Source organism: Drosophila persimilis, unplaced genomic scaffold, assembly GCF_003286085.1.
Source record: "Drosophila persimilis strain 14011-0111.01,24,50 unplaced genomic scaffold, DperRS2 tig00000124-arrow-pilon, whole genome shotgun sequence".
In the NCBI taxonomy this organism is placed as follows: Eukaryota; Metazoa; Arthropoda; class Insecta; order Diptera; family Drosophilidae; genus Drosophila; species Drosophila persimilis.
The window spans coordinates 7,123,426-7,135,485 of record NW_020825294.1 but is presented as its reverse complement, the minus strand read 5'-3'; the positions used below and the strand labels follow the sequence as shown (position 1 = coordinate 7,135,485).

Genomic DNA, 12,060 nt, shown 5'->3' with positions numbered 1-12,060 from the left:
CCAAAATGGGATTATTGTTCTATTTTTTCATGGCATGAAAATTATATGTCCCCGATTCTGATAATACGGCTTATCATTCCTAGATAGCTTTGAAAGCCTGCTGCAACTATGTGTTTTTTTAAAAACGCATATACAGGCTGTTACAAAAAATACCAGTTCGCACAGCCGATTAATACCGCACTGGTATTTTTCCACATTTATGCAATAGAGCAGCACTGTTTCTCGCGTGCCGATTTTTGTTTATAAATCGAACTAAATTATTCCAATGCAATTTCATTTTAAAATTGAAGACAAGGACATCGTGCCTGCGGCTGCCAGTCATGTGATCAATCCGCACAGTTCTTTGCAGCCCCAGCAGCCCGCTGTGCTGGTGGAGCCGAAGGATGCCCAACATGAAATCAAGCTGCAGTTAGTCCCGCTCCAAAAATTTCAATGCCAGCCACAAAACTGCTGGTTCGATCAGTGAAATTCACTGATATCCCATAACAAATTTATATATATGTATTAACCAGAGGATTCCCTTTTGTTTCCCCTTTTGACAGAAACATTGTGGCAACCTTCTCCGTTAACTGCGAACTGGACCTCAAGACCATCAATTCCCGGACCCGCAACTCTGAATACTCGCCCAAGCGTTTCAGGGGCGTAATCATGCGCATGCACTCGCCCCGCTGCACGGCGCTCATCTTTCGCACGGGCAAAATCATCTGCACTGGGGCCCGCAACGAGAGGGACGCTGACATTGGCTCCCGCAAGTTTGCGCGCATTCTCCAGAAGCTTGGATTCCCCGTCAAGTTTATGGAGTACAAGCTGCAGAATATTGTAGCCACGGTGGACCTGCGCTTCCCCATACGCCTGGAGAACCTCAATCAGGTGCACGGCCAGTTCAGTTCCTACGAGCCAGAAATGTTTCCCGGCCTCATTTACCGCATGGTCAAACCACGCATTGTCCTGCTGATATTTGTCAATGGCAAGGTAGTCTTTACGGGTGCCAAGTCGCGAAAGGATATCATGGATTGCCTGGATGCCATTTCACCTATACTGTTAAGCTTCCGAAAGACGTAGACGGATATCTGTGGAAACGGATATCGGTTATTATCGAGAGTATTTTTAAATAGTTTTTTAAACGCCTTTTTAAGAACAATGCCATTATTTAGATGTGTAGCACAGATGATATTTCATAGAAAATTTACATATATATTTATAGACATGTCGGATCGATGGATTATTCTCGGTGTTTGTTGGTTGTGCATGAAATTATTTTCAGCGAATTTCTACTGTTGTGTGCACCCGTTACATTACTGCTATCCGTTTTTCTTGTCCCGTGCCTATTCTATTACTGTACTTGTGTTCGTTGATGCATTGATACTCGCTCAGAGAGGATACGGCCTTTGGGCATTTCAGCTTGAAAAAGTAACAAGATATTGATTTGAAATACATTGTAATTGAAAGAAAAATCCCCAATGCTTTTCCCATCGCTCATGACAAGTGCGACCAAAATTGAGAGGGATTGTGGTCTGCTTCGCCTGTCCTACCAAAAGTACCATGCGGTACTAATCGGCTCCTAAATCACTTCGCTTACTTCGCGCTTACGTATAAATTATATTGTATAGGTTACATAACGTTTAGTATCAAAATATAATTTTTATTAGTATCAAAATATAATTTTTATTAGTATCAAAATATAAAGTTTCAGCTCCCACAGCTCATAGTATCAAAATATAATAAACGATTCATTCATCATTGCCGCAAACATACACCTGTTGGATTGGTGATTGCTCTTAGTACTCGAAAAGGATGTAAACACTTGCTTTCAAAACGAACCGTGTTTTTGTCTTGGATTGGTTAATTGGTTGTCAAAAGACGAGGTCTCCAGAACGATCAATCAGTGGCCTTTTTGTTTTTTTTTTGTATCTGTTGGATGGGTTTCCTCACTCAACGAAAGTCGCAGACGAACGCAAGGAGGACGAAACGGAAGCAGGACGAAGGACGAAGCCGCATAGGAGAATTGCCTGAGCCATCTACAAAATACAGTTTTTATCAAAAGAAAACTATCTGAATGAAGAAAAGAATTTTGCTTACTTAACTTTTTCTTATGATTTTGTTTTTTTTTGTCACTTTGCTTTTTTAAAAAAAATTCACTTTCTGCTTAATCTCTAGTAAAAATAATTCCGAAATAATATTTTTCAAAATTTAGAATTTTTTTTATTTTTTTTTTTGTTTTTTTTAGTGTTAAACCTACAACACATCGTACAATACTGATACTATTTCAGTAGTTTCAAAAGATGTTGAATTTGACAGCTGGGGTTTTTGTCGGGCATGGATTACTTGTTTCTGTTTTTGTTTTGGGGAAATAGAATGATATAAGTATGATAAATCATACCTAAGGTACCCAGGGAACACACATCAAAAGGCGGCATTATTTGGTGGCCGGTATCGCCATTGATAAGACAGGTAATAAAAAGTTGCAAACCTCTCCTTGGTAGAGTGAAGTTCGGTCTGAGGATCCACCGATAATTACCAAAAACCCAAGACACACAAAACTTGTATTACTTTCGTTTATTTTTCACATTTCTTTCATTACAAAGAAAACGCACAAAAATTATGTACTTCCTGGAGAGATTCGATTCGATTCTTATTGGTAAAGGAGGGACGGAGGACTTTACACACGAACGAGCACATATATTGTATATTCTCATTCCGTCTACATGGCTATGTTGTCAAGAGTACAAACTATTTGTGGGTTCATTTGTGGTGGAAGGGAAAAAGTACGTATAAAACTTACAGACTATGCAGATTCATAAGTTGCATAAATAAAATTGGACGGTTCCGGTTCCTTCAACGAGCGATTCCATTTCGCTTTTCGTTTACAATTAATTCGAAGAGTAAGGCGTTAGGATTATATATATATATATTACTCTATAGATAGGTTTCAATTTCAATTCGATATGTATGCAAAAACACTGATGTCTCGTCGTACATTTTGCTAACACGATTTCTAAAATCTATTAAAGGCATTTTGTGAAAGACACATACAAAATATTGAACGCTTCGATCTCTTCCTCTCTCTTTCTCGATTAAAACGTTCTCCCAGCGGCACTTGGAGCCCGCTCTATGGGGTAAGGCATAGATAATGGTAGTTCATTTCATATATGGTTTCGAATATAACTTAGAGAATACATTTTTGTTTTTAGTTGGGTCGGGGATTCTGTTTTGTGTGCTTTTGTATAAAAGATTCTCTTTGTTCAGCGTTAAACATAAAATTACAAAATTAATACATGAATTAACTCTGGCTCGGGCTGTTTTGTACATTCATTCGATTTTACAGCGAGTGGGGGGTCAAGTAAACAAATAAAGAATACTACAAATAAGACATAAAAACAAAAATGTTGACCAGCATTTTTGGGACGGAATGCAATTTCGTTTGGCAAAAAAACAAAAAACTAAAAAACAAAAAAAGCTAATTTTCTTAGCAATGCAATTTGTGGGAGACATTGTGGTATGGGGATGGTTCTCTATGGTTTTCTTTCTCTATGTGAGCAAATGCAGCATATTCAGTACCAGATGCGTGCGACTTCTCAGCAGGTAGACAAAAACGCTGAAGAACAGCAGCGATACGGACATGGAGGCACGCCAGCCCATGTTGTAGATGGAACAGTACGGGCACTGAGAGCTGCCGCATACCTCGCATATGTTTAGCAAATATGTGGGCAAAGCATCGAAAATTGATTCATTGAAGCGTTCTAAAAGATAAACATCATACATTATTATCTGGCATTATTTGGATGTTTATAAGAAAGCACTTACCCGGCGCATAGTAGTCATAGACGCGCACAGGCAAATACCGCGACATATTGGCCACTGGGTACCAGCGTTCGATGGTAAAGTTTACACAAATATCCTCCTGATCCAGCTGTGGGATTAACATAAAGTTAAGGATTAGTTCAGATTCGTTTTATCCGACATTTCTGGCACTTACAAAATCAAAATAGAAGATAATCTTGCGATCTAGATAGCGGGCACGTCTCAGATTTCGCACACGATTGCTGAGGACATAGCTGTCCAGCTTTTGCTGCTGTATCCAATAGCCAGTGGGTATAGCCACATCCAATATGGCCATGCCCGAGCGTTCCGATTCTGCGGTGTTTATCCAGCTGCAAAAAGAGAAGGCCATAAGTTACTATACGCCTGCTCTGAGATCCGATGGAAAACCTACTTCTGGCAGGCCACATAAGAGATATGCGACTGATTCCTGCCATGGAAAATGGCCTTGGTGTGCAGCCCAAACGCTGGCACCGCCGGTTTGGTTTGGAACTTTTCTATATCCACATTATATTGGACATGCATCTGTAGGATGGCATAGCCAGCGCCCTTGGCTTGTACTTTAATGGTGCCCCAGGCATCAGGTATCTACAGAGACAATGAAAAATCACTTAGTAATCATGTGAAATCTACTAAAGGCAGGCAGCACTTACCTCGATGCTCTGTAGTCGCGCCAGATTGGTGTCATCGATGTGCAGCGTCTGTGTCTTTCCGCCCGTCGAGGAGGCCTCTATTTCCACACTTAGCGAAGAGACTTCGCGTATCCTTGACCTGACCGTGTACTCGACCAGAGCCTTTAGTGCGGCACTTGTGTCTTGGGTGGACTCCCAACCACCATCGTTCAAACGCTGAGAGTTCAACCAACGCACAATGGGATCTACAAAGAACTCGCGACGTGCCACATAAACCAGCAAAGCATATGCCGTTGTCTCTATGTTCAAGGAATCATATTCATATGGCAGTCGGGGCAGGGAGAACCACTTCTGGTTCTCCAGTTTGCGCGGCGGTTGGGGTATCTCTTGGTTTCCCCAGTACATAAATTCGCCAATGGTTCGGGCATGCCTCCGCAAGATGCCAAACACATGCTCGGCAATGGGAGAATTGCACAACTGCAGAGCATACGCCGTGATGGCCACGTCATACGGTTCGGGTGTCTCCTGCAGGAACTGCATATTCCGCTCAATCCAGGCCACAGCACGCTGCGTGGCCAAGGCCACACGGGAGCCCAGAGTGCCCGACAGATCCTTGACGGTGGCCAAAGTGATGAGGACATGCGATGTCAGTGTAATATTGCGATTCCTCAAATGCGTATAGCTGGCAAAATTGGTGCGATTGACTTTCCGATCTGGCGTCCAGGTTACCTCGTAGAAGGCACCCTCTGGCGTCTGGTGCTGCAGCAGCCAGCGCATATTCTTCTCAATGATGCTGGCATCGATCCATATAAAGTTCTCCCACTCGTAGAAGCTGGCCTCCTGGAAGATCCGCATGCAATAGCTCGTCAGCCACACGGACGAATCAGAGTTGTTCCAGTCCGAACGGAAGAGCGAAAAGCTGCCATCCTGCCGCATGAAACTCAACTGCCGCTGATAGCCAATGTTCATGTGATAGAAGGCATTCTTCTCCAGGGTTTTGTTGCGCTGATTGATCAATCGCATGAACATCATCGTATACAGATTGGCGGCAAAACTAAAGGCATTCTGTTCGGCCGATTCCATGGGCAGGTACAGCAAAGAGCTGGCATTCACGGGCATTGTGGGGAAGACGGGTCCCACCACATCACCCACCACCGAGATTCGGGCGCGATTTGAACCGTAAACAAAGTACCGGTCCACCTGGTAGGGTATCTCTGGGGTCTGCGTCACATTCACATGCAAATACTCCAGGACATAGGCGCGATTCGAGAGATCCAGCAGCAACGACTGATGACGGTACTGTGGCAGGCCATCGGACTCCACATGCAGTCTCCTCGTGATGGTATCCGTGCCCAGTAGGGTGGCCACATGCAGTGTGACGTCCACATCTCCCAGCCGCTGGGGCACCACCGGCACATACACCACTGTGGTACCTTGGGCGTCCAAATAAATGAAGAACTGATGCTCTCCCCCGCTGATACGCGGATTATACGACCGCACAATGCCATCCTCTTCGACATGGACAAACTTATAGTCCGGACTGCCATGCAGCACTACCGTAGCCTCAATGGGCGTGGTCATATAGTTGAAAACAGTCACTCGCACGCCCACCTGTTCGCCCTGCCTGCAGGTCTCGGGCATTTCCACATTAATGAAGAACGGCTGTACGCCCACATATTCAAGGGCCTTGTTGAGCATCCCGAAGCCCTTGGAGGGGCTCACACTGAACGCGCTCACCATCCAATAGGCCGGGCGATCGGGCACTTCCACATTGAAGATGTAGCGACCATGTGGTCCTATATTGACATCTCGCCACAGCCACACGTTCTCGTAGTGTCGCAGAACGCGATTGAAACGATACTTGCGATAGCTCAGCAGCTCCGTGTCATTCCTTATGTGGCAGCCAATCTCATCTGTGCCATCGTCACAGTCGAACAGGCCATCGCATTGCTTCTCCAGCCGATAGCAGCGTCCACTCAGGCACTCCCCATAGCCCAGGGTGCGATTGCACGTGTCCTGGCGCCGTGGCACATAGCCATCTGTAAACACAATCAATCCACTGTACTCGAACGTGCGATTGGCATCAATGCCAAAGGAAGAGGCTGGGAAGTACACCAGCTCGTCGGGATTGCCCTCGTGCGAGTACCAAATGTGTTTGTATGTGCCATTCGTTTGCTCATCAAAGTTGGACATTTTCGTGATGATCTTTGCGTAGGTCAACTCATTACCCGCCTGCATCGTATAGAAGGCACTGTCAATGCCCGAGAGACCCACATAAGAGCCGGGTTCTCCGAATATGGCCACCTCCACCTTCTCTCCAGTCCTGGCTTTGCGATTGTTAATGTACACCGTGAAATTATTCCTGGAGATGCCGTTCACAGGGAAGGTTAGCGAATCCGCCACCACCTGTCCCTGCTGTGTGATCTTCCATACCACCATCGTGGCCATGGGCGCCATTTCTGCACTCAGGACCACCGCTATGGTCTTTATGCCCTCCGTGATGGTCTCCCGATCGTTGACAATGATCACGCCCTTGGACATGATCAGGTAGTTGAACTCTTCCAGATAGAAATTCGTGCGTATGTGGAATATAATGTACTCCCCCACCACAGGGGCCTCTGTGCTGGTCGTGATCTTGATGTGCTGATTCCTGGGGGAGTAGTGGGACACCAACAGCAGCTCTGTCTGCACACGATCGCCGCGTGGGTCGATGAACACCGCTTGCAGTCGCATATTCTGGATGCCATTCAAGAAGTCCCTGCTCTGCGGACGATCATCCAGATTCAAGTCATTGCGAATGTCCACCTTAACCTCCCAGACGCCATCGCTTTGCTGTGACATGGCCAGACGTTGGGCGGGCCAGTCCCGGCGACCGCCACTGCGACTCTCCACAAAGCCCGTGACCTCCATGAGTCCCTGGCGCAGAAGTAGGGGATCTATGGCCGAACCATCATGATATTCCACAGCCAAGTACGTGGTAAAGGGCATGGCTGGCTTAAAGACCTGTGGGGACTCCCCCAGGAAGGCCACACGCAGACTCGAGTTGTAGACACGCGCCACGGAGTAGCCACTGATGATCTCATCGTAGAATTTCTCACCCACGGTGGCCGTTATAAGGATCTCCATTTGTGAGAGATTGGGTACGAGCAGCTCCAGCTCTCTTAGGGGCCATTTGAAGTCGAAGGTTCCATTAAAATAACGCAGGAACGGCAGCACTTTACGATACGTGCTCGTCCACGAATCGTACGACTCTTGGTACTCGGGTTTCTTCACCCAAAAGGGCCACTCCTCATCGAACTGATAATGCCGCTCCACCACATACTGATTTCTGTATAGGATATCCTGTCCGAGATCGGCTCCATCTTGCGACAGTTGCGGCACGTTGTACTGCACCTGGGGATTCTGATTAACATTGTTGTAGCGCCAGCGTTCGTTATAGCGATTCGCCTGCTCCAGGGGACTGCGGCCCAGGCGGAACTTTTCGTTCAACACTTGATTGCTAAAGTAACCGATCGGTCGGATGGTGGCCTTTAGCGTGAGATTTCCACGCACTGGCAGGCCACTCGTGAAATTGGCCATCACGCGGCCATAGATATGCGGATCGGTGGTAAAGAAATACGCGGGCATCGTCACATTCACCTCAAAGCGTGTCTGATAGTACTCCTCGACGGTGAAATGGCTCTCCTCCTGCTGTCCCTGGGCAATCACACGGATGGTCCACTCTCCAAATGTGGGCTGATCCGACAGCTTGTACTCCAGCGAGACGGAACCCAAATTGGATTGGCTGCAAAAGAACAACGAAACAGATAAGAAACAGCGAGCCTTTGGGTTGATTGGTGCGCGATCCCTTACCGCGATAGCCAGCGCTTTAGTATATGCCTGTTCGGATCCAGCATATACACATCCACGGGATTATCAAAGCCCTTCAGTTCAGTGGTTATAGGGATGGTCCTGAAGCGTATAGTCTCCCCCTGCATATACAGGGGCTTGTCCGTCTGCACAAAGATCGTCATCGAACGCTGGGAAAAGTCCAAGCGCGTGTCATTGAGGAAGGCCAGGCCACCAAACACATTCTGATAGAAGCCTTCGACTCTCAGTCGATAGTTTCCCGTGACACTGGTTGGGGGTATCCTCATGAGCAGGGTCTCAGGCACACCCTCCTTCACGTCCTTGGAATCGCCGCTGATCTGTACCCCATCACAGGAGATACTCGCATGCACTGTTACGGGATATTGGGCCTGCAATATCGACACGGACACCTGGTAGATCAGGCCGGGCCGAACCATGCGCGAGGCCACTATAAAATAGGTGGGCTCTCGCGAGTGCAGGGACTCCAGGAAGGTAGCCTTCACATTGTACGAGGACTTGCCACGCGTCAGACTGGGCTCTTCGTTGTCCAGATAGCCGGAGCCTCCACCCAGCGGCCGTTTGTTGTAATCATCTTGGTTTGTCAGATCGTTGTAGCTCCCCGCATCGCTTCGATAGGGGGGATTCGTGAGTGGGGGATTCACATTATTGTTGCCATACTGATTGGGTGTCTGGGGAGATCCTGGGAATCCTGGACTGTTGTAGTCCGTGTTGACGCCCCACGGGGACTGCTGATTGCTGGGCAGTTGCGGTTGCGGTTGCTGTTGTGGCTGCTGATTGTAGTAGGTGTCGCTTTGACCCGCTGCCAGGATGACTGCTGCCGTAAGCAGGAGCACAGCTTGCAGGTGCCACATCATCGAGTATTGCCTGCTTGGCTGCTTGGAGTAAAAGTCAGTGAATGAATTAGTGAACATTTAGCGTACGATCAGTGCGTTGCATCTATCGAATATACTATAAATAGTGAGAGGCTGTGGCCTGTTTCTAGGACTGTTTTCGGTTTACGGTTGGGTTGCTCTCTCGGTGGCGTGGCTGATTTCCGCGTGCTGTGAGAACTCGGGGCATTGCATTAATGAGGACGGCTATGCGAGATATTTATAGAATCCCCCACAGCAGCCACAGCCACCACCGACACTTTCGCTCTGGCAGGAGCAATGAACGTGTGTTCTTTCCTACGGTTATACATAGATAGGGGGTGCGGGGGTAGCACTATTAAAACTATGTCAAATTTTAAGTAAAATGTCATTCAAGGGGGCCTCGCAATTAGTCTTTTGAGGAATGGTCGGGCGGTGTTTTCTGTGTGTGTGCCAGAAACAGAGAGATTGCTGACAGCTTTTATTTTTCCCCCTCATCAGCACGGGGCCCCACCACACCAAACCAATGTTCTTCAAATCCTCTCATAATTTATGTTAAGCCAGAAACGATTAGAAAATGCACAGAGCACAGTCCACGAGAACATTTCCACAACCAATCTGTAGAGTCGTTTGTTCATATAAGAAAAATAATTTATAATGCATGCGCTATTTTTGTTTTGAAACGATAAAAACGATATGATACAAATTCCATTCGATAATTAAGGCAATATTGTTATCGATAATGTTATCGATCAATGAAATTTTTGCGGCCTGGAGAAGATATTTTGTGGTACAACAAAGTCTATAGAAGAGTTTTTTGAGAAAACCTTAGAGGAAAAGCATCCATGAAGAGTGAGAGGTAAATAAGCTCTAGCATGGACGTTAATGGATCTGCTAGCAGCGCAGCAGCAGAGAAAATATAAGCTCTGAAATTCTAATTTTCGGTAAATTGAATTTGTTTTCATACTATAACGGTATTAAAGTGTAGTGTCGTACGACAATATTGCCTTTACTGAACTACTTATCGATAATCACTATTGATATCGAAAATTACGGTTATTTTATGGCGTGGAAAATGGCCGCCTGTAGGGAGCCCTGACCCTATCCTGTGCCTTATCATAACGCAATCAGAAATGAAAACGGATACTTGCACATGCATCATTCGTGGCAGGACTTGGCCACCCTCCCTACATGCGCCGTAGGTAACAAGACAACACACAGTGTTTCAGGCCAGGCAACCATACAACAAAAGAGAGACAATATAGTAGTAATAATAAGGCACCGGCTGGCCCGGGCACACTTGACCCTCAGGCAAATACAGATAGAGCGAGGGAGAGGAGAAGGAATAAGTACGAAGGGATCATTTCAAATGCAGTTGCCGGTAAGCGTACTGGAACGGGAACACACGCTACCTGACCAGACACACACACACACTCACACACTCAATGCATGTGTTGGTGGTGCACTGAAGCAGCAGAAGTTACTGGCCTATGGACTGGCGATACCGGGACCAGGGGCAAGTGAAAACAAATATCTAAACGAGAAAACCCAACTCGTAATAATTTCAACGGTCGACTGAGACGCCTGTAATCCACCCTTTGCTGGCCGCTACAGACACTCTGACACACACACGAGACAGACAGTCAGCCAGCATGCTCTCATGCATACAAGAATGTGTATGTGTGTGTTTGTGCGAGTACAAGTAGATGTGTAAAGTGGCATTAATTAGCGGAGAGAAGACCCATTCAAAATGTAATGTGTAAGAGGGCAAAAGTGCAATTGAAATGGCCAAAGGACCCTAAAAGTGGCCAGGACCTGAAGCGACAAGGAAATTTGAGTAGCGTAGCCTAAAATAAGAGGAGACGCGCTAAATCCAATTGGGCAGCAGGTGGCTGCCGCACTCAGCCGTATTCCCCTTTTTCTACAAATGAAATTTTGCAGTGGAAGCGTTTTCGCGTCTTTCGAGGATGGACTTTTCACGATTTGCAGCATCAGAACAAAAAATAGTCAAAATGTTAGTGCGTCTCTTTAAGACGCTTCTTAAAATTTTCGGTCAACGCCCATGTGCCAACACCAACAGCAGCAGCAGCAACAATAACAACGACAGGCATTCGACACCAAACAAAAATTTGGGCGGGTCACCATTAGAATTTGTTCAAACACACAACGATGACTCACCTCTATACAGAAATCAATTTTTTCACGATAGGCGGCAAGCCAAACTCATTATATTTAACAACAAAAGGGAACTTAAAACGAACTTTTAAACTTAAATGTTTGAAAAAATTAAATGAACACAAAACCACAGATCCACACCCCGCAATGACTAGTGTGACCGCTGATTTATCGTTAAAATATACCGTCCGGCCCTCAGAAATATACCAACATATACGCTCCCATTTTAAAAATATACCGTAAATACACTAACGAATTCAAGTTATATTTTACATATTCCTCATTTTTGAAATTCCGTCGAATATTACTAGCTAGATTGATCTCTCAGCCCTGCCCACATAATTGTATCCGATTAATGAATCAATTTTCTACTTGACTGATTTGTTTTAAATACTTGACTTGTTTTCTTGCTACGGCGATTGCTGTTTTGCTCCTTCACAACAATATAGCGTCTCGTTATGATAAAAAAACGAACTTAGCCCACTTCAGGCCCCTCTATTCAAATAGATCAACTACTTTAGGCAAATGGCTGAAAGTATTAATGATTGTAAATTCTTCTTGTAGCTCCGTGCCATCCAGTCATCCAACCACCAAATATTCATTATTTTCGGTGGAATATTAGAATACTCCCTTGATTTACAATGGGTTAATCGTTCTCCGTCAAGGATTGGAAACAATATTCCTCGACTTTGATATTCCGTCGAAAATTATTATCT

The 12,060-nt window shown here is 45.7% G+C and overlaps 2 protein-coding genes and 1 long non-coding RNA gene across 3 annotated transcripts; 1 reads left to right on the top strand and 2 right to left on the bottom strand.

Annotated features, from left to right (window-relative positions):
- The first annotated feature begins 263 nt into the window (after positions 1 to 263).
- On the top strand, positions 264 to 1,205 carry LOC6602214 (TBP-related factor). Its single transcript, XM_002027216.2, has 2 exons — positions 264 to 408; positions 543 to 1,205. The coding sequence occupies exons 1-2, from the start codon at positions 266 to 268 to the stop codon at positions 1,060 to 1,062; spliced, it is 663 nt and encodes a 220-aa protein (XP_002027252.1). The 5' UTR covers positions 264 to 265; the 3' UTR covers positions 1,063 to 1,205.
- Positions 1,206 to 1,661: 456 nt separating this feature from the next.
- Positions 1,662 to 2,103, bottom strand: LOC113565471. The gene is made up of 3 exons (XR_003408602.1): positions 2,080 to 2,103; positions 1,822 to 2,018; positions 1,662 to 1,757 (listed from the first exon to the last, which is right to left on the bottom strand). It is a non-coding gene; the product is annotated as an uncharacterized LOC113565471 (long non-coding RNA).
- A 438-nt stretch (positions 2,104 to 2,541) lies between these two features.
- Positions 2,542 to 11,418, bottom strand: LOC6602215 (CD109 antigen). Its single transcript, XM_002027217.2, has 7 exons — positions 11,348 to 11,418; positions 8,304 to 9,193; positions 4,473 to 8,235; positions 4,214 to 4,407; positions 3,977 to 4,151; positions 3,805 to 3,910; positions 2,542 to 3,740 (listed from the first exon to the last, which is right to left on the bottom strand). The coding sequence occupies exons 2-7, from the start codon at positions 9,173 to 9,175 to the stop codon at positions 3,529 to 3,531; spliced, it is 5,322 nt and encodes a 1,773-aa protein (XP_002027253.2). The 5' UTR covers positions 9,176 to 9,193; positions 11,348 to 11,418; the 3' UTR covers positions 2,542 to 3,528.
- Between the last annotated feature and the right edge of the window lie 642 nt (positions 11,419 to 12,060).

Excerpts from the sequence above, each read along its gene's own strand:
- LOC6602214 (XM_002027216.2), top strand. The coding sequence starts at position 266 with ATGCAATTTCATTTTAAAATTGAAGACAAGGACATCGTGCCTGCGGCT. Across the intron at positions 409-542 it reads CAACATGAAATCAAGCTGCA|AAACATTGTGGCAACCTTCT; the intron begins GTTAGTCCCGCT and ends CCCTTTTGACAG.
- LOC6602215 (XM_002027217.2), bottom strand. The coding sequence starts at position 9,175 with ATGATGTGGCACCTGCAAGCTGTGCTCCTGCTTACGGCAGCAGTCATC. Across the intron at positions 4,408-4,472 it reads CGCGACTACAGAGCATCGAG|ATACCTGATGCCTGGGGCAC; the intron begins GTAAGTGCTGCC and ends TTGTCTCTGTAG. Across the intron at positions 4,152-4,213 it reads TCTTATGTGGCCTGCCAGAA|CTGGATAAACACCGCAGAAT; the intron begins GTAGGTTTTCCA and ends CTCTTTTTGCAG.